We start from the raw sequence: 21,366 nt of genomic DNA, 5'->3' as shown, positions 1-21,366 counted from the left end.
AAGCTTACCTATGCCTTCCGAATTAGGAAGGCATCATAGAAAAATATTAAAATAGCCTTTCAAGATGTCATAATTAAAGTATAGAAATACCCTGATGTACATCTGTGACAGGCTAATATATATGTTAGATTAGATTGGCCCAAACAAGATAATATAAAGCAGACTAATGGCTTATTTAAGAACCCTTTATTTTATTTTATTTTTTTCAAGAGTTATCAACGCAGTTTTCTTTTGAACTGAAGTGTAGTGTTATTGTTGTCATTTCAAATATGAACATGTGCATTTGTTTACTATTTAGCCTACATTTAATAAAACCACTTGCCATTGGATAATCTGCCCAGGCGCCCAATCAAAACGCTTCTTAGAAACACTACAAAAAATGGCTGCGCCCAGTAATTGGTACGATAATCACTTTTTGATTTCCAGACGATTAAATTAATAATCGTCTTTGATTTATCCATAAAATAAGAAAAACTTTATCTCAATATATTTCAATGAAAGGTTTTACGATCTAAGTATAATCAAATTAATCAGCTGCTTCAATTTAAACACCAAACAGTGTTTTTGCAGATCGCCTAGGCTTAATATTATTTTTTATAAATAGAATTTTAATAGTATAAAGACAATTTTTATCTTTTACATATAAAAGGATAAATAAATATCAAAAACTGTGAACTGGGTACATAATCCTCATAGTGTATATATATTGATGGATTGATATTCTATACTGTTGCGGTGGTGGAACTATTTTTATTGTTTTACTCCATATAACGGAGGTGTGCCTATATTGGCAGAAATTCATAGGATACAGATACAGATACAGTGGCAGGACAGTCAACCTTGTGACGGTGGTCACTTAGTCATACATAGAAGAAGTAGAAGTAAAAAACATTGTAAATTCAGTGACTGCGAAACAATTTATCACAGGCACTTGTTTTCATCCATGGGAAGACCCACTATCAACATATATTTACCTTCTCGTAGATCTGGATACTCCTGTGAGACCCAACTTGCCATTACAATCCATGATATGCTACAATCATACGATAAAGGAAACCAAGTAGATAATGCGATTCTGGATTTTTCAAAAGCGTTTGACACAGTACCTCATGATAGACTCTTGCACAAAATAAACCAATATGGAATTAGAGGAAATATCCACAAATGGCTAACTTCATTCCTAACCGAAAGAAAAATGCGAGTCCAACTTGATGGAGAAAACTCAAGAAATGCTTCAGTTGAATCCAGAGTCCCCCAAGGAACGGTACTAGGACCCATCCTCTTCCTGTGTCACATAAATGATCTCCCAGAGGCAGTAAACTCATCAGTCCGACTATTTGCAGACGACTGTCTGCTGTACCGTGAAATCAAAAACCAAAATGACAATAACAAACTACAAGAGGATCTGAAATCACTAGAAAAATGGGCCGATGACTGGGGTATGCGCTTCAACGCCAAAAAATGTTATATGCTTAGTCTGAAAAGTAAAAGTCAGCGATTTTACAACCTTAACAACCACACGCTTGAACAAGTGTCATCCAACCCATACCTAGGACTCCAAATACAAGAAGATCTTAAATGGAAAGAACAAATAACAAATACATGTAACAAAGCCAGTTCTACCCTAGGCTTCCTTAGAAGGAACCTACAACACTGTCCTATGGAATGCCGTAAAACAGCATATATAGCTCTCATACGATCAATTATGGAGTATGGATCAATTATTTGGGACCCATATACCCAAAAAGACATTGACAAACTAGAATCCATACAAAAGAGAGGTGCTAGATTCATTACCAAAGACTACAAATCAAGAGAGGAAGGATGTATGACAAAAATGCTAAAAGAACTTCAGCTCCCGTCAATACAATCAAGACGCCAACAACAACGACTGATCTTCTTTTTCAAAGTGGTTGAGGGGAAGATACCAGCGCTTCCTCCCGACGATTTAATCAAATTTCACAGACCAAAGAGACAAATCAAAGCAACAACGTACAATAACTTTGTAACAAAAAACATTATAGACCACCAAGTCCGTAACAACAAACGTGCGGTAATAGTTCCAACCAGTAAGACAGAACAATTCAAGAACTCTATTTTTGTGCGCACTGCAATAAACTGGAACCATCTGGAAGACTCAGTAGTGTGCACCACTACTACCGAGGAGTTTAAATCAGCACTCCTCAGCAAGCGCGACTAATTGTGCGCAGACCAACCCGTCACATAATAGCCGAAAGGAATCTGTGACGTACCCATCCTAATTTCATAAGTGGGAAATACAGATACAGATACAGACAGAAAATCTTGAAGTTTACTTTTCATCCTCTTACGTTATTTTGCCCCAACCCATTATGTTATGAAACAAATCAATGACAAATTGCCCAACACCTAATAGCCCCATTTTTTTCACCAACTCTACTAGTCCAAATAATTATTACGTCTTGAAAGGCTATTATAATTTTTTTTATAATAGCCTTTCAAGACGTCATAATTATTTGGACTACAACTCTACCCACTTTTAAAAAAATCGCCCAAAATTGATTTAATTACCAAATCGCCCCACTTTTTAAAAAATTGGCTCACTTGTGAAATAGATTAAATCCCGTTAATATTACTACTGCCAACTCGCCCCACTTTATGGAAAACAGTAATATCTAGATTAATATATAATTATCATGTCTGCCAACTCGCCCCACTTAAATGAAAACCAATCTACACAGAATACATGAAAAGTGAAAATTTTAATTATTATTATTGACTAGAAATGGGCACATTAAAAAGGGTAAAATTCCATTGAAAATAGGTTGGTTAACTTGCCCCACTTATGAAAAGGGTTAAAATCCCACTGAAATAAGGTCTGGCACCTAGCCTCACTCATGACAAATAAATAAACCAAGATGAATTTAGTAATGCCAACTCGCCCCACTTATGGAAAAAGATGCTATCCCATTGTATATGTTCCTGCCACTTATAAAATCAATACCTATGAAAACCTTAGAGAAACATCTTTTTTTATTCTTTCTTGTTATTCTTTTCGTTTAAATAAAGCAGTAAGACTTGGGGCGATTTGTCCTGCTTCGGCTTCCTTATGAAACATATACACAATGCTTCTTACCAAAAGCACTGTGGTCAAATTTTGGTTATGTCGCTTTTTCCATTCTTGATACAATAAACTCATCATAGACACCAGGATTAAATTTAGTATATACGCCAGACGTGTGTTTCTTCTACAAAAGACTCATCAGTGATGCTTGAATCCAGAAAAGTTAAAAAGGCCAAATAAAGTACGAAGTGGACGAGCATTGAGAACAAAAATTCCTATATGTTTTGCCAAAAAAAGCTAAGGTTATCTATGCCTGAGGTAGAAAAGCCTTAGTATTTCAAAAAATTCAAGTTTGAGTTATGTGCCTTTACAATGGTTTCTGCAAACCGATTTTCTCAGCAAAGGGTGGTCGTTTAAGAAAAGTAAAAATGAGTATGTATCTTAGGTGGACTTCGGCTGTTTTCTACTCTATGGCCAAATTGTTGTCACTTTGACTCATTTCTCATTTCCATTCTCAATTTTATTATGTTTCGGAATATATTTTGAAATTATTAAAAGATTGTATATGTTGTATAGTCATGATAGTGATTTATTGTGTTTGTACAGGCAGGATTGGAATATTAATGTTATGAATGTACAATGTATGGTGCTATAATTTTAGCTTGTTTTAAAAGTGAAACAGTGGTACATGTAACTTTTCAAATGGTGCTACAGTGTATCTGAAAAATTATATTGAGAACACTTCTGGTTGTTTCAACTTGATTCACAAAAACAGGTTCAGTTAAATCAGATTTTACCATTTGAAAATTCAACATGCTCTGACACAGGTAAATGGGCTAATGCCTGAAGTTGCAGACTGATTGTTATTATATAAAAATGCATTATATGTGCATTTCATATATAAAATTAAAAGATATGAAAAGAAGATGTTATTGTAGTATGATTGCCAATGAGAACTTCTATGTTATTTAGGTCTCAGCTGGTGGAAAGTTGTCTCATTGGTATTCATGCATGCATCACATCTTCTTTTCTTTTTTTTTGTATATACATGACATATACAATGATGGTGTGATGCATTTCTATGTTAATTGCTCTGCAGCTTCTTGTTGACCTAATTCTTAAAGTTATTATCAGTGAACAATAATCTTGATTTTAATTTCCAGATCAACAGATAACATAATAGATTGGAAAATCTTTAAGATGATACAACTATCCAACTACAATGGACTCATTACTAGTGATAACAATGGCATTGATTATTGTACAGTCATACAAAGAAAACAACCATTTAACTGTTGCGGAAAGAAGTCCTGGTATACAAAGACAGACACTAAGCTATGTAGTCAGTAATGTAATGAATAAAAATATAACATATCAGCCTATAAGAATTCAAGTGGTATACAGAGATATGTATTTTGAACTGAGTGTTGAAGAAAGAGAGAGAATGATTGGTGCAGTTTTCAAGGCAGTGGAGAAAATATCACAGTTACTATCTGGTAAGATAATTGGGGTTTATAAATTATCATAATAATTATAAAAAATATACTGTGGTTCAATTGTAAAATAATTTTCTATTTTAATACTGAAATCTAGACATTTGGAATCTACAAACTTGTAGTTGTACAGATTGTACATGATAGAATTTGGGCATTTTCACTAGAAACAGACCCTGTGAAGATATGCTGTGAACTAAAAAAAAAAGGGACTGTGATGCATTCTATAAAACATCTTATATGTCTTTGGTTTTGTGAATCAAGTTAATATTACAACTTCTTTTTGTTTTTGTGTTTTTAATATTATATGCAGTGAAGTAGTGAAAAACAAATAAATTTACTGCAGGTTTAATGTATCTTCTAAAGCTATTGAAACTTTCATTTAAATGAAATAATTATACATTTTGTGTTAATGTTATAGTATTTCCAGTTCAGAAGCCTGTTCTGTTAAAAAGAAGTGGGTGTCATAAGGAATGGACCACAGGACCCAATAAAGGAAGGTATATATATCAGTTTTAATGTTGACTGATTACTATAGCTGACTTTTATGTCATTATTAAGGAGGTCTCAGTGGCTGGGTGGTCTAAGCAACTACTACAGTATATCAATAGCCTGTCAACACGGAAGTTGTCAGTTTTAATCTCTCACATGGTAGGTGGTGCGCTTCACTCATATCTTTATTGACAAGGATTCCTCCATCAACAAAAACTGAAATAGCACAATAGTATTGAAAGTGATGTAAAACACCCATCAATCAATTTTATGTCATTAGTATAAATAAATACAAATATAATATGGATATGTGAGATATTACTGCTACTATTTATTACATGTATTAGAATCAACCTACCTTTTCAAATTGTTTCCTGTTGGTTGTATTACAAATTACATATAATTGAATTTGTGACGTTTTAATTTGAATTATTTTACACATTTAAAATTGAGAATGGAAATGGGGAATGTGTCAAAGAGACAACAACTCGACCAAAGAGCAGATACACATTTGTTTGCATAAAAAGGCTATAATAATTGTCACATAAATATAAGATTTCTATGTAATTCTTTTTTTTTTCAGATGCAAGTCCATTAAAAGAAATTATCAAAGTGAACTATGTATGGATACATTCAAAGTGAGTTTTCCTCCTGTTATATTCAGAATAAAAAATATAAACTTTCTTATATTTTATTTCCTGTACTCTAAAACTGTTTTAATGCCAGGGTTGTAGTGGAGGGGGAACAGTCTGTCTGTCTGTATGTTCCAAAATTGGTTTGTCTCAAACAAATTTTATGAAACTATTTTACCACAAACACAGATCACATATGAATTTTGATGGTGTCATATTTGCCATTCTAGAGTTATGCCCCTGTACAAATGGAAAAATTGCTGATTTTTTTGTTTCTGTTCTCTTACTCAAATTTGCCTCAACAAAATGCTGTGAACCTTATACACATTGCAAGTTTGGGTAGCGTCACTTCTATGGTTCTTGAGTTATGTCCCTTTGTAAAGTTATATGCATGCAGGGGTATTATCAGTGTCCCATGGACACATTTCCCATTTATTTTCATGTTGTTAGACTATAATAATATGATACATATGAACATTGACTTATTTGTATGCTATAACTTTTTAGATTCCAGATGACCATTTAGATGGTTTATATGTATGGAATGAGTTAGACCCAGATCCCATCAGAGTAGTTTATTCTCAAGGAGCTGGTGTCAACAGTACAGATTTTATATTACATGTAGATTCAGTTACAACAGATGTTTGTGGATTCAATAGTGTATGTTTGTAGTCTAGCCATTGCATGCTAATCAGCAACTAACCCATATTGCATACCAGGTAACTGTTAAATTGACAAGAATAATTTTAAAAGTTTTGATATCCTAGGATTTTATAAAAAAAAATATGTTAGATAATTTTTTCAAGAAAGTAGAATATAGAAATTTTCATTATCTTCTATATTTTTAAAATGGTATTTATTTAATCATATAGTTTAACTTCTAATATAACTTATTATTATATAAGGGTAAAGTATGAAGACATGTTATAAACAGCTTTGTAATGCTAAAAAAACTTTTGACTGACAGTCTTTCTTGCTTAGGGTTAGTACCACAAAAACCTGCTTACAATTTATTTTCCATAGGTGAACAAAGTATTATCCTATTCCAAAGTATGCCATGTGGACCAGTATGATAGACCAATATCTGGATGTATCAATGTTTGTCCTCATTCAGTCAATAACAGTTCAGAAAAATTGTATAAGGTTTGTAAAGAATATTTTATCGATTTTCTGTTTATGAAGTGTTTAAACTGATACTTATATATTATGTTTTGATGGTAAATATTGGTGAAGAAATTGATAAATTTAAAGCTGTTGATGCTATCATAGTTTGGTTTTAAATGTAAACTGTAATCCTTAGTTTGTATCCTGGCCAACTGAGGAAATTGTAAACAGGAAATTTTGGGAAGAAAAAAAGTATCTATTTAAAAATACATAATCAAATCATGTAAGTTTTTAGTAAATAAAAATTTAATTTAGAGTCATGGTATGTACAATTAAACATAGTAAACATGAAGTCTGTAGATAGATAAGCAACATGCATAAATCAAAGCAAGCTCGTTTAAAAAAAAAACATTTTGCCTTAGCTGTCAAAAAGAGACAAAAAGCACTATCAAATACTTGAAATAAAACCAAACAATAAACAGAACACTGTTCCCATAATTTCATAAGCCAACTTTGAAACCTGAACACAGGGACTAAACTTAACTGTCCAGGAGCCAGTGTTGATCAAAATATATTATTCAATAAGTTTTTATTGAAGATTGGATATCAAACTAGATATTGGGATATTTATTTACGAGATTATGCCTTTCATATTTTCATTTAATATTTGGTAAATAGAGATTACGGGACAAGTTACCGTCTTATACAGACTTGTCATGACTCCCAGGACGACTGTAAAACATCCCTTTCATGATGCTTATTAGTTTAAACATATTTTATTGTTCAAAACAAATGGATTAGACACAAGTTTTTCAATTTAGTTCCGTCTTCTCCATGATGCTTATTGAACAGTTAAGAAGAAAACACTAAACAATCATGAAATAATCGTAGAAGATTTAACAGAGAGTTAAGAACACGTGCTGAGAGAAGGAGATATATGCCATATCGTGACTTCGTATTGAAAACATAGTTGTCCAACTGAGTTTTAATTATTAAAATGAACCTGCTGGTTTTCGGAAATACTCTGTATTTTACTATCATGCTTTGTTAAGACAAGCAGGTTTGCTTTTGGGAACAGTTTTCGTTAATATCGCGGGGGAAACAGTAGAAATGGGATTCACTTCAAAATATTTTAGTCGCCAGCTAGGCAATCAGGATGATTAAATATATTCGCCCAGCCGAAAATCTGAGTGACTGGGGCCTAGGCGACTGGGCGAGCGTTAAGTTTAGTCCCTGTGAGCAGAATGTTTGTAAATTAGGTTTGTACCACTTATATCATGTATATTCACTTATCCATATTATATCTATTATTATTATGTTTGTTCTTTTGTAGACATTGTTACATGAGCTATTCCATACACTAGGATTTTCAAAAACTCATTTTCAATATTTTAAGAAGTGTCAGATTAAAGGTAAGTCACAAGGACCTTAAATGATATAGACAAATAGCTTTATGGCACTGTTAGTGCTTGAATTAATGTTTTCCTTATCAAATTTTAACCAGATTTATGCATATTCTTTTGCAAAATGAAATCTAAATCCTTTCCAAGTGAGTCCTGTTTATGATTTATAGGAGTTATACCCTTATTATATTGTTAATTGTAATCATTGCCTTGTAAACACTTGATTTAATTGTCCATTTCAGTAGCAAATAGCTTTAAAATGTAAAATAAAAATTAAGAAAAATAAATGTCACAGTAATTGGTGATGACATTGGAATGCTAACCTCATCTTATATTAGAAATGAAATACAGTGATATAGCAGCCTTTAAATTATTAATTGACAGAAATTATTATGGATATGCATATAGACTACCAAAGCAATTATTATTTGTACTTATAGATTAAACATGTTGGCAAGAAGCACTACAGAACTTGTATCACATTTAGTGATCTAACACCCTGATCTAAAGTTTCTGGGTCTATACATACATGTATCTAGTTAATAAGTATCATTATGTATTCTAGATTGAAATATCTGATATTTATAGATTATGTTTGATCACCTCAACGAGATTGATTATCTCGCTTGAGCCGGCCGGCGGCGAAAGCGAGAAAAGTAATCCAGTTGAGATGACCAATGATAATCTGTTTATCGCTATTTTACCTATGACGACGTTGTCAATTTCATGTCAATTTCATTAGCAATGCCATGTGTCTCCTCAGATTCTAGCGATAGTTTTCCATCTCAAGCTAGTTGCATGATATGGAAAATTATCACAAAAAAAGATCAAAGGAAAAATGCACAAAATAGCGATAATGCACCTTATTTATTATGTTTTTACACTTTTATCAAAAACACATAAGATTAAAAGTTTATAAGCTATTGTGAAACAACTTTTTTTTTTTATAAATTACATGTTAATGTCAGCATTCTTCTCACTAAAGACCATATTTTTTCAGGAAGTAAACAAGTTGGAAAAAAAATGTTTTCTAAAAAGGCAATATAGTCAGAATATATACTAATGTTTATCGGTTTACTGATAATACAGGTTTAATTAAAGTTATAATTCCGTATTTATTCTCGCATCCCCCCTTTTATCTTTGCATTCAAAACTTTGACCGTTTATGTCACATGACTTTAGCGTATTGTTGGCTTTAGATGAATTTGGCTATTTATTTTAGGTTTTTTTTACATAAAGCTCTTCAACGATTTTAGGTACTTATACATCTTCGGATTTCAAATGTTTGGCTTTGAGCGTTCCTGATGAAGGTAAATCCAGAAAAGTGCTTCGGACGCAATAAATTATAAAACATGTTGTTTTCCATTTTTTACATCACTGGGTCGATACCTCTGCTGGTGGACTATCAATCCCCGAGGGTATCATCAGCTCAGTAGTCAGTGCTTAGGTACTGACATGATTTAACAAACTTTACTAAAATTGTCTGTTTATAAATTTTGAAATTATTATGAAACTAAGGTTTCAACTCCCTCAGGCAAAGTTGGCTTTAGATGAATTTGGCTATTTATTTTAGTTTTTTTTTTACATAAAGCTCTTCAACGATTTTCGGTACTTATACATCTTCGGATTTCAAATGTTTGGCTTTGAGCGTTCCTGATGAAGGTAAATCCAGAAAAGCGCTTCGGACGCAATAAATTATAAAACGTGTTGTTTTCCATTTTTTGTGACGTCACTTCCAAATCTTCTAACGTTTGAACGGGAAGGTTGTTACCAGAAGAACACCTACTTGCCAATATTAAAAATTCAGGCAGTTTGTATTGTCTTGTCAGACCTCGTTTACTGTTTTTTCCCTGCAGCCGATTTTATTCCACTTAAAATTTCTTAAATTATTTAGTTTTTACGGAGTTGCGGAATGATCGCCTATGAGACAACTCAATTGTACAAATCAATGTTGGTATTAGCATCTAAAGGTAACTGTACAACCTTCAACAATGATCAAAACATTTACCATATGCGGCCGGTTTTTATTCCACACATTATTTCTTGAATTATTCTAATCTTTAATTAACAGGTATTTATGTTAATCTCATATCCCTTTCTTAATTATCCTATTAGCCACATCTGATTGATGATTTCATAGATGCTTTAGCTCTTTCCAAGGAACCCAATTGATACTGACAGTCATGAGAAGACTAGTTATAAAAGTGATACTAAACCCCAGTATGTTTCTCTGATATTTTACAGATAGAAATCTTGATTGCCACCCTCTAGGTTTAACCATTGTTGAAGAAGTCAATGGATTAGTTCGTATGGTTACACCAGCAGTTTTAAGAGAAACACAAAATCATTTTGGATGTACAACTGAGACTAAATATGGTGCTCCCTTGGAAGGAAAGGTAATTAAAAGATATTAATTAATAATTAAAAAATACATAAATGAAATTATGTGGGTTCTTTAAAAAAAATATAACCACTTATAGTGTATCATTACGTGAGTACACAATGAATTCTGCCATAAATATTAAAAAATGAATGTTTAAAGTCTAATCAGTGATTTACATTATATTTATTTAGACATGATGGTGGGTTTTTTTTGTAGTTTAACAACTTTACCTCACATTGGGATAAAGTGTTAATGTATGGATCTATTATGACACCTGATATGGGAATGGTATGTATATGAAAGAAGAACATATTATTTTAGTTTTGCCTTGCATGATAAAAATGTTGCCTGATTCTCAGGTGTCATATACTTTCTTGCCTGCTTTAGTTTATCCTTTTAAACTTTGTATTTTTAAAGCAAACAGAATAATTGCAATGAAACAGATTTTAACTTAAAATACAGACTGATGTTTTAAAAATGACAACGCTCAAAAAAAATTTCCACAATTATTATGAATTTAAACTTTCTAAATTTTTAATCCACTATTTAGGTGTAAGAGTTACATTGATTTATCCTACTTGTAAATGCAATTCTACACGTTTAAAATTTTTAAAACGACGTGAGGGAACATCCATCTACAGACCTCTTACAGTAAGTTGTAACTTTCAGCCACATGTGACATTCATAGACAGAATAACTTTGGCTGTATTTGAGGACAGTGGCTGGTACAAAGTAGACTACAGATCTGCAGATGTTTATGTCTGGGGAAAAAGTAAGAACATTTTAAATAGCAGTATTTAATTGACACATAATATATTTTTGATTTGTTCCTGATTTTTTTCTCAATCTATTTCTAAACGTATATTTATTGTTCAACTTGTGTGGTAACCTATACATGTGTGGTAAACATTAGTAAGGCAGCAATCCAACAACAACATCAATCCAAAAAGAAATAAATATGTGAAAAAGTATAAGTAAACAAGAATGTGTCCCAAGTACACAGATTCCCCATTCGCACTATCATTTTCTATGTTCAGTGGACCGTGAAAATGGGATAAAATCTCTAATTTGGCATTAATATTAGAAAAATCATATCATAGGGAACATGTTAACTGTATTTCAAGTTGATCGAACTTCAACTTCATCAAAAACTTGAACCAAAACTTGAACCTGAAACGGGATGAACAGATGAACAGAAGAAGGAACGGACGAATGAATGAACAGATGAACGAACGAATGAATGGACGGACACACAGACCAGAAAACATAATGCCCATAAATGGGGCATAATAAAAAAGGAGATAATGAAAAAGCATGTCAAAGAAATAAAGACAATACCTGGCAGTAAATATAAGACAGTCAGCAAAACTTAAAATTGTTTAACAGGACACCAAAGAAGGGTATTACTCATTCATTGTTTATTTGTAAATACCAGTGTTTCCTGTTTAAATCTGTCAAAAACCCTAAAAATTAATATTTTTAAAGCCATATAATTGTTCTTGTTCTATTAGATACTCGAAAAAACACTATTTTGAAAACTAAAATACAGTTAGAGCATAAAAAAAAATGCCTATACAGAACCATCTTATTTTAAGACATTATAATATATCAGTTTATGTCTGTAGAGTTAGTTAAATTTATCAATTTTGAATATACATTTATGCATTTGATAATGCAAAGGACCGTGATAGACCAGTCTCAAGTTGTTTTTTTATGAATGAGTTGCACTGGTTGACTCCAAAGCAATTATTGTAAGTGATGTCATTGAGCAGTTTTTACTCCATTGTAATAAGTATTGTGACATAGGAAATGTACTTGAAAATTGTCTTTATATACAACGGCAAAAAATTGTGTGGTCGTATATTGGTATCACATTGGTGTCGTCCAAAGACATTTTGTTTCCGGACAATAACTTTAGTAAATGTAAATAGAAATCTATGAAATTGATAATGTCATTTGTTATTTCAGATATGGGTTGTGTTGATAGATCTGAATTTTGTGCTAAATATGAAGATTACATCTGCAAAAATAAGTGAGAAGTTACTTTGTTATTATACCCCATGCCAAGAATACCCCATGTAATGAAGTTGCAGAGGGTATAATGTTTTTGACCCGTCCGTCTGTCCATCAGTCCGTCAGTCCTGTTCTTGTCATCCCAACTCCTCTGAAACCACACTACAGAATTTCATGAAACTTTGTAGGTAATAAGGACATACTATGTAAATGTGCATATTGACAGGAAATTATGATTCATTTTTTTCTAGGAGTTACGCCCCTTTGAACTTATTTGCCTGAATATACTAATGCAACAGTATGTCATCGCAACTCCTCTGAAACCACACAACAGAATTTTATGAAACTTTGTAGATAATAAGAGCATACTATGTAGATGTGCATATTGACACAAAATTATGATTCAATTTTTGTCTCGCCTTGACGGAGTCAAAAAGCGAGACAAAGGTATGCTGTTTCCAGCGTCAGTCGGCGCCGCCAACAATGTATTAGTTTGTGATTAGTTCTAGTTCATGGTGAACCACTAGTGGTAGGTCAATGATATTTGGTATGCAGTTGTATTAGCATTGGCACATCTCATTACCATGGAGATTATTTGGACCTGCCCCCTCGGTCAAGGTCTATTGACTTGAAACTTTTCATAGTTTACATGTATTAGTTTGTGATTTGGTCAATTTATGGGGAACCACTAGTGGTAGGTCAATGATATTTGGTATGCAGTTGTATTAGCATTGGCACATCAAATTACCATGGAGATTATTTGGACCCGCCCCCTCAGTCAAGGTCTATTGACTTGAAACTTTTTATAGTTTACATGTATTAGTTTGTGATTAGATCAATTTATGGGGAACCATTAGTGGTAGGTCAATGATATTTGGTATGCAGTTGTATAAGCATTGGCATATCTCATTTCCATGGAGATTATTTGGCTCCGCCCCCTTAGTCATGGTCTGTAGACTTTGAAAATTTTGCTAAGTTAACATGTATTAGTTTGTGATTAGGTCAGTTCAAGGGGAACCATTAGTGGTAGGCCAATGTTAATTGGTGTTCAGTTGTATAAGCATTAGCACATCTCATTTTATGGAGAATATTGTGCCCCGCCCCCTCAGTCATGGTCTATTGACTTTGGATCTTTTGCTTAGTTTACATGTATTAGTTTGTGATTAGATCAGTTTAAGATGAACTGCTAATGTTAAGTCAATGATATTTGGTATGCAAATGTATTGGCATTTGAAAGTATCGTTTCCATGGAGATAATATAGCCCCACCCCTGACCATGGTTCATTGACTTTGAAACTTTTACATAGTTTACAAGTTAATGTTTGTGTTTAGGTTTGTTTAAAGGTAATGACTTATAATTAGTCAATGGTATTGGGTATGCAGTTGTATTAGCATTGGCACATCTCATTCCATGGAGATTGTTTAGCCATGTACCTTCAGTCATGGTTCATCGACTTTGAATATTTGCATTACTTACATGTGAAAGTATTGCTATTTTAATTTCAACATTTGCATTATCAAAATTACAAAAAGGCGAGACATATCTCTGTGATAACTGTTTATTATACAGGAGTAATGCTCCTTTTAACTTATTTGCCTCAATATACTACTGCAACAGTTTGTCATCAAAATTTCTTTGAAACCTCTGTACAGAATTTCATGAAACTTTTTTGATAATACGGACATACTATATAGATGTGCATATCGACAGGAAATTATGATTCAATTTTTTTTTCATAAGAGTTTTTTTATATGTTTTCCACCAATAATATAAAACTGGCCATTTATATGACAAAGCCAAGAGTGTTGAAATTTTTTCATAAAAAGTTAGAATAGAATATTTAGATTACACCATATACATGTATAACTCTATTTTTGGCAGCAGAAGCCCATACTTAAGTTTATAATAAGTTATGTACATTTACCACTTTAAGTTTTTTTAAATAAATTATATACCTTTGCTATTTTAAGTTTTTAATAAATTTTATACCTTGGCTACTTGAAATAATAAAATATCTCTTATTTGATTGCAATATTTGCTTTCTTGACTGCCATGTTACCTTGATAGTAAATCTTGTACACACTGAATTATAACTGTATATTCAGAAATTTTTGCGATGTTTTTATAAAGGTGTAAGATGCGATTTGGTGATTATCACAATAATAAGAACCTCACATTCTGATAACTGATACATATATCTATCTGTATGCATATTTTCCGGAAATCACAATAACTAATATCACATTTTTGTCCATGCTTCAAAATTTGCAATAATAAATATGCGCAATCATTTCTTAATTTGCAGTATACTTATTCTCCTTGAATACATCTTTTTAAGACATAATCATTTATGAGACATTTTCATCTCTAATGAAAAATACAACTAAAGGGATACAGTTTGCAATTGATGCACTAATCAGTGTTTTTATTTTAATATTTACAGCTCTGTTGTTGGATGTCACTATTTACATAAAGACAAAGGTTATTGTAAACAAGAGTCCAATTTATCATGTAGAATTTACCAACCACAACCAAAGGTTAGTTTATTTAAAGGTATTGTTTATAATTACAGTTAGACATTTTGACAAATTAGTTATGAAATTAAAAATATGGACACATCTTTTAAAAACTCTACTAATGTTACATTTTATTTATAGAAAAGGAAAATGGCAACCTAGATTCTTCAAAATTTGAAAGATTTATTAAAATTTTCTATTGATTTTTGTTGTTGAGCCTGCAACTTTTGTCGCAGAAAGCTTGACATAGGGATAGTGATCCAGTGGCGGCAGCCTTAGCTAACTTCTTAAAAGCTTTATATTTTAGAAGGTGGAAGACCTGGATGCTTCATACTTTGTATATAGATGCCTCATGTTAATAAGTTTCATTTAGTTTTATGTCCATTGTCCTTGACCTCATTTTCATGGTTAGTGACTACTTATAAAAAAGTTAAGATTTTTTGAAATGTTTATATCTCTCTTAGTATGAGTAATAGGATAATATTTGGTATGTGTGTACCTTGCAAGTTCGTCATGCCCGTCATACAGTTTTCACTTGACCTCAATAAAATTGAGAATGGAAATGGGGACCTTATTTCATGGATCAGTGAACAAGGTTAAGTTTTGGTGGTAAAGTCCATATCTCAGATACTATAAGCAATAGATCTAGTATATTTGGTGTATGGAAGGACTGTAAGGAGTACATGTCCAACTGGTAGGTGTCATTTGACCTCGACCTCATTTTCATGGTTCAGTGGTTATAGTTAAGTTTTTGTGTTTTGATCTGTTTTTCTTATTTTGTATGCAATAGGTATACTAGTTTAACCCCGCCACATTTTTGCGCCTGTCCCAAGTCAGGAGCCTCTGGTCTTTGTTAGTCTTGTATTATTTTTAAGTTTAGTTTCTTGTGTATAATTTGGAGTTTAGTATGGCGTTCATTATCACTGAACTAGTATATATATTTATTTAGGGGCCAGCTGAAGGACGCCACCTGGTGCAGGAATTTCTCGCTGCATTGAAGACCTATTGGTGACCTTCTGCTGTTGTCTATTCTATGGTGAGGTTGTTGTCTCTTTGACACATTCCCCATTTCCATTCTCAGTTTTATATTTGGTGTATGGAATGATTGTAAGGTGTACATATCTAGCTGGCAGGTGTCATCTGACCTTAACCTCATTTTCATGGTTCAGTGGTCAAAGTTAAGTTTTTGAGTTTTGGTCTTTTTTTCTAATACATTTACTATATGCAATTAGGTCAACTATATTTGGTGTATGGAAATATTTGATGATGAACTTGTCATTCTTGCAGGTTTTATTTGACCTTGACCTCATTTTCACGGTTCATTGCTTGGTGTAAAGTTTTTGTGTTTCGGTCTGTTTTTCTTGAACTTAAAGCAATAGGTCAACTATATTTGTTGTATGGAAGAATTGTAAGCTGTACATGTCTGCCTGGCATTGTTCATCTGACCTTGACTTCATTTTCATGGTTCATTGGGCAATGTTTACTTTTCTTGGTTTCTTAAAAACTTTAAGCAATAGGTCAGCTATATTTAGTGTATTGAATGATTGTAAGGTGTACGTATATTTCTTGTTTTGTTTATATGACCTTGACCTCATTTTCTTGGATCATGTTAAGTTTATGAGATAGTTGTAGTTAAGCTTTTTTATTTAGAACTATCAACATAATACCAATGATAAGAAAAGAAAAGAAGGAGAGACATTTCAGGGTGTGCACTCTTGTTTGTATTTTATATTGTGGCAAATATTCAACTCTCAAATAAATATTCTTCTGTTAAAGGGAGAGTGTTTCAAACCAAGAGAACCAGACTTTGAAGAAGAGATATTTGGAGCTTCTAGTTTTTGCGTCATATCAAATTTAACTACAGATTATGTGGTAAGAATTTCAATTTTTTTTAAAGACCGCACAAAATGAATTACCCCTTGCTTGCTAGTTGGCTATATTTTGTTTAGTGCATACAACTGCAATAAGGTGACCATACATGATAACTTATCCTAACCTTTGTTGAAGTTCAGACAATTTATTAATATGTAATAATATTATATGCTCTTCTAGAGTCTAAGGCATGATGTTTTAAATAACATTGTACCAATATAGATATAAGAAGATGTGGTATGAGTGCCAATGAGACAACATATAGATTGATATGTTGAGAAGAAAGAATATTGTCTTATTTTTGCATGCTAAGGTGTACTGAGAACTTGGTCCACATTCAACTTCATGTACCTGTTATATATTACACACATGTACAGCCTTTTTTATTGTTCAGTTTGAACTCCCATGGATATAATGAATCTTTATAGACTATTTTCTACACAATTTATACCTGCTAGGAGAAGACTGCTATATTAACTGGTAGATGCTATCTACAAAAATGTTCCAGAAATAGAAATTTATTGGTCAAAGTTCATGGATCAGATTGGAATGATTGTCCATATGGGAAATTACTCAAAGTATGTATTTCAGATCTTAATATTTATGATTTTTGATATATCAGAAAAATCTTAAAACAACCAGATTTGCTCAATTCTATATTTTATTGTTCCTAATAGATATAGACTGGTAATGAAACTTTTATATTAACAAGTATTTTCATGGATTTTTTATCGTGGCACACATACCATTCATTAATTCTTTAAAGTTTATTTATTTTTCCAAAATATTAGTATGTGTCGCTACAATAAGGGCATACTATTTGGTGGTATGTGAAATTGTTTGTTGTTCTTCAGTCTGACTTTCTGTCCTATATCATTATTTATAATAATGGAAACTTCTTGGAATATTTGTTACCTAGTTGTTGCAGTTCACTGAATGTTGTTACAGGGACAACGCTAAACTAAACTAGTATGTGGTAGTTATTTAAAAAACTGTCACCATGCATTATTAATGAATAATGGTGAATCAATATACAGTTTCCCTTCTGTAACTGTGAGGTTAAATCTTTTCAAAATTATTGCAATGATATTGAATTTACATGGATGAACATTAGATTCAGCTTGCTGTCAAATGACATTGTTCTCAATAGCAATTTCTTATATTTTTCAGATACAAGGTTACAGAGGATATATCAAATGTCCAACTAGTAAAGATATCATGTGTCCAGAGCTCCCAGATGATACCACCATACCTGTTACAGAATCTTCTAATGTTATATACTGTAAGTGTTATAGAGCTATATAAAAATGTATAAAGAAAAGATAAAAATCAGTGCTATTCATAGAAGAAATTTTGTCACCAAGAACTTCTCTTGTATTTATAACCCATCATAATTCATGAAAAGAGATAACAGGAATTTTAGAATATTTGGATAGGACAACAAATGGAAGTTTTTGACGACCTTGACTGGCTATACAGCCCTAGCACGGTCAGTTGGATAAGACGACAAACATTTATGTTATTTATACTAACAAAGACTCACAACAATGCATAACACATTATCCAGATTACATAACAGGTACAGACTAACCATGTACATGTATGTGGGTTTAACCAACTTTTACATGCAAACTAGCTTCCTTTTTTTCCTATCTATTTAGATATGTTGCAAAAGTAAAATGTATATCTGAGAGCATATTACTTTCGTGCTGTATTATAATGTGTTAGAAATAATCAAAGATAATTATCTTATTTTTCAGATACGTCAACCAGTGCCAAAATTTCAAGTACAGACCATAATTCCATTGACAGTGTCTCATCAGGAACAAACGATAACTTGTCTGCTAATATTTCTCCAATTCTGTTAATATTTGTATATTTGATAGACCAATACACAGTAATTTAATATAGAATTAGTTTTAATAGTTGTTTACCAACAAAGTCGAAGGGGACTTAGGTTTGCACTCTGTCGGTCTGTCTGTCCTGTAAAACAGTTCTCCACTTTTTTTACATTATTATGTCTGCATCCAAAAAGTACAATATGACATAATATGTGATTTTAATTTTTGGTGAAGTCTCCATTAGTATAAGTTGTGTGTATTATTATGCAAACAATTCTTATGCCCCCACCATAACAGAGGAGCATTTTACCCTTGTCCATCTGTATGTCCAGATATTGGTTTCTGTTCTCTAACTTGAGTTTGCCTCAACTAAATGTTATGAAACTTATTACCTTAAAACACAGATCAAGTGTGAATTTTGGTGGCATCACATTTACCATTCTAGAGTTATGTCCATTCACAAATAAAAACATTGCTGAAATTTTGTTCCCTTTCTCTAATTTTTGTATACCTCAACCATATGTTATAAACTAATAAATGCAAAGACTATTTCCACAAAACGCAGATCAAGTTTGAATTTTTTTGGCATCATTTTAACCATTCTAGAGTAATACCACTTTACAAATGCAAAAATTGCTGATTTTTGTTTTTCCATTCTCTAACTTTATTTTGCCTGAACTGATTTTGATAAATCTGATACACGATGTTTATGACCACAATACACAGATCAAGTTTAAATCAAGGTATAGCATCATTTTAACAATTCCCGAGTTATGTCCCTTTATAATGATATATGCAAGCTGGGCATTATCTGTGTCCCATGGATACATTCTCCAAGTCTTTTATTTTTTTAGAAAAGACCAATATCAAACAAACAAAAGAAAGGATATCAAAGGGGCAAAATAATTAGTCTGAAAGGGCCAGTAAAAATTATAAGTCAAATAAAGGATACAGCAAAAATCAAAAGTGATAAGCAAGAAAAATCAGAAGACATCAAAGGGGGCAACAAAAGTAAAAAAGGACAGACATGAATGAAAATAAGAGTGCACACGCTGAAATGTTTCACCTTCTTTAATGATTATTGATGATATGCTGATAGTCCTAAATATAAAGCTTTACTACAACTATCACATAAACTTACCATGATCCAAGAAAATGAGGTCAAGGTCATATAAACCAAACAAGAAATACATGTACACCTTACAATCATTATACCATAAATATAGTTGATCTATTGCTTATAGTTTCTAAGAAATAGACTTAATCAAGAAAACTAAACATTGGCCAATGAACCATGACAATGAGGTCAAAGTCAGATGAACCATGCTAGGCAAACATGTACAGCTAACAATTCTTCCATATAACAAATATAGTTGACCTATTGCTTATAGTTTAAGAAAAACAGACCAGAACACTAGAACTCAACAATGAACAATGAACCGTGAACATGAGGTCAAGGTCAAATAAAAGCTGTGAGACTGACATATACATCATAAAATATTTCCATACACCAAATATAGTTGACCTATTGCATATAGTATGTGAAAAAAGACAACTCAAAAACTGAACTGAACTGACCACTGAACCATAAAAAAATAGGTTAATATGAAAAAGAAGATGTGGTATGATTGCCAATGAGACAACTATCCACAAAAGACCAAAATGACACAGACATTAACAACTATAGGTCACCGTACGGCCTTCAACAATGAGCAAAGCCCATACCGCATAGTCAGGTCAGATGACACCTGCCAGCTAGACATGTAAAACACCAAATACCCAGTATAGAAGACCTATTGCATACAGTGTAAGAAAAACAGACCAAAAAACAAAAACTTAACTATAACCACTGAACCATGAAAATGAGGTCAAGGTCAGATGACACCTGCCAGTTGGACATGTATACATTACATTCCTTCCATACAACAAATATACAAGACCTATTGCTAATAGTATCTGAGATATGGACTTGACCACCAAAACTTAACCTTGTTCACTGATCCATGAAATGAGGTCATTGTCAAGTGAAAACTGTCTTGACGGGCATGAGGACATTGCAAGGTACGCATATACCAAATATAGTTATCCTATTACTCATGATAAGAGAGAAATTAACATTTCAAAAAGTCTTACCTTTTTTTTCAAGTAGTCACTGAACCATGAAAATGAGGTCAAGGTCAATGGAAATGTGACAGATGGAAATTTCGTAACATGAGGCATTTTATATACAAAATATTAGGAAGTATCCAGGTCATCTACCTTCTAAAATATAAAGCTCTTAAGAAGTTAGCTAACGTCGCTGCCAGATCCCTATCCCTGTGTCGAGATTTCTGCGACAAAAGTCAATGCAACAACAGTCAATGTAACACTACCTTAAAGTATCGAACTTCAAATGTTGAAACATCAGTATACAAAACACAATTACTAAAGACTGAGCAACACACACTCAATAAACAATAAATGATGTATATTATAAAAATATGAAGTGTGGTATGATTGTCAAGGAGACAATCTACCACTTAAGTTCCAATGAAGTAGATGTAAGCAATTATAGGCAACCGTACTTCCTTCAA

The 21,366-nt window shown here is 32.4% G+C and overlaps 1 protein-coding gene across 4 annotated transcripts; it reads left to right on the top strand.

The window, feature by feature from the left end:
- Positions 1-343: 343 nt before the first annotated feature.
- Positions 344-18,865, top strand: LOC139517002 (ciliated left-right organizer metallopeptidase-like). 4 transcript variants are annotated; one of them, XM_071307537.1, is made up of 16 exons: positions 344-399; positions 4,207-4,539; positions 4,958-5,036; positions 5,612-5,666; positions 6,168-6,320; positions 6,684-6,803; positions 8,098-8,176; positions 10,412-10,563; positions 10,767-10,838; positions 11,220-11,322; positions 12,519-12,582; positions 15,008-15,101; positions 16,857-16,952; positions 17,411-17,530; positions 18,123-18,234; positions 18,713-18,865. In XM_071307537.1, exons 2-16 carry the CDS (start codon positions 4,266-4,268, stop codon positions 18,856-18,858), a joined length of 1,719 nt encoding a protein of 572 aa, XP_071163638.1. In that variant the 5' UTR covers positions 344-399; positions 4,207-4,265; the 3' UTR covers positions 18,859-18,865. The 4 variants fall into 4 exon arrangements, with proteins under 4 accessions (XP_071163638.1, XP_071163641.1, XP_071163640.1 ...); XM_071307539.1 differs by lacking the exon at positions 344-399 and adding an exon at positions 481-501; XM_071307538.1 differs by lacking the exon at positions 344-399 and adding an exon at positions 784-881.
- The last annotated feature ends 2,501 nt before the right edge of the window (positions 18,866-21,366 follow it).

Source organism: Mytilus edulis, chromosome 3 (assembly GCF_963676685.1).
Source record: "Mytilus edulis chromosome 3, xbMytEdul2.2, whole genome shotgun sequence".
NCBI classification, from domain to species: domain Eukaryota; kingdom Metazoa; phylum Mollusca; class Bivalvia; order Mytilida; family Mytilidae; genus Mytilus; species Mytilus edulis.
The sequence above is the reverse complement of the archived record's forward strand: the minus strand, read 5'-3'. Positions and strand labels throughout refer to the sequence as shown.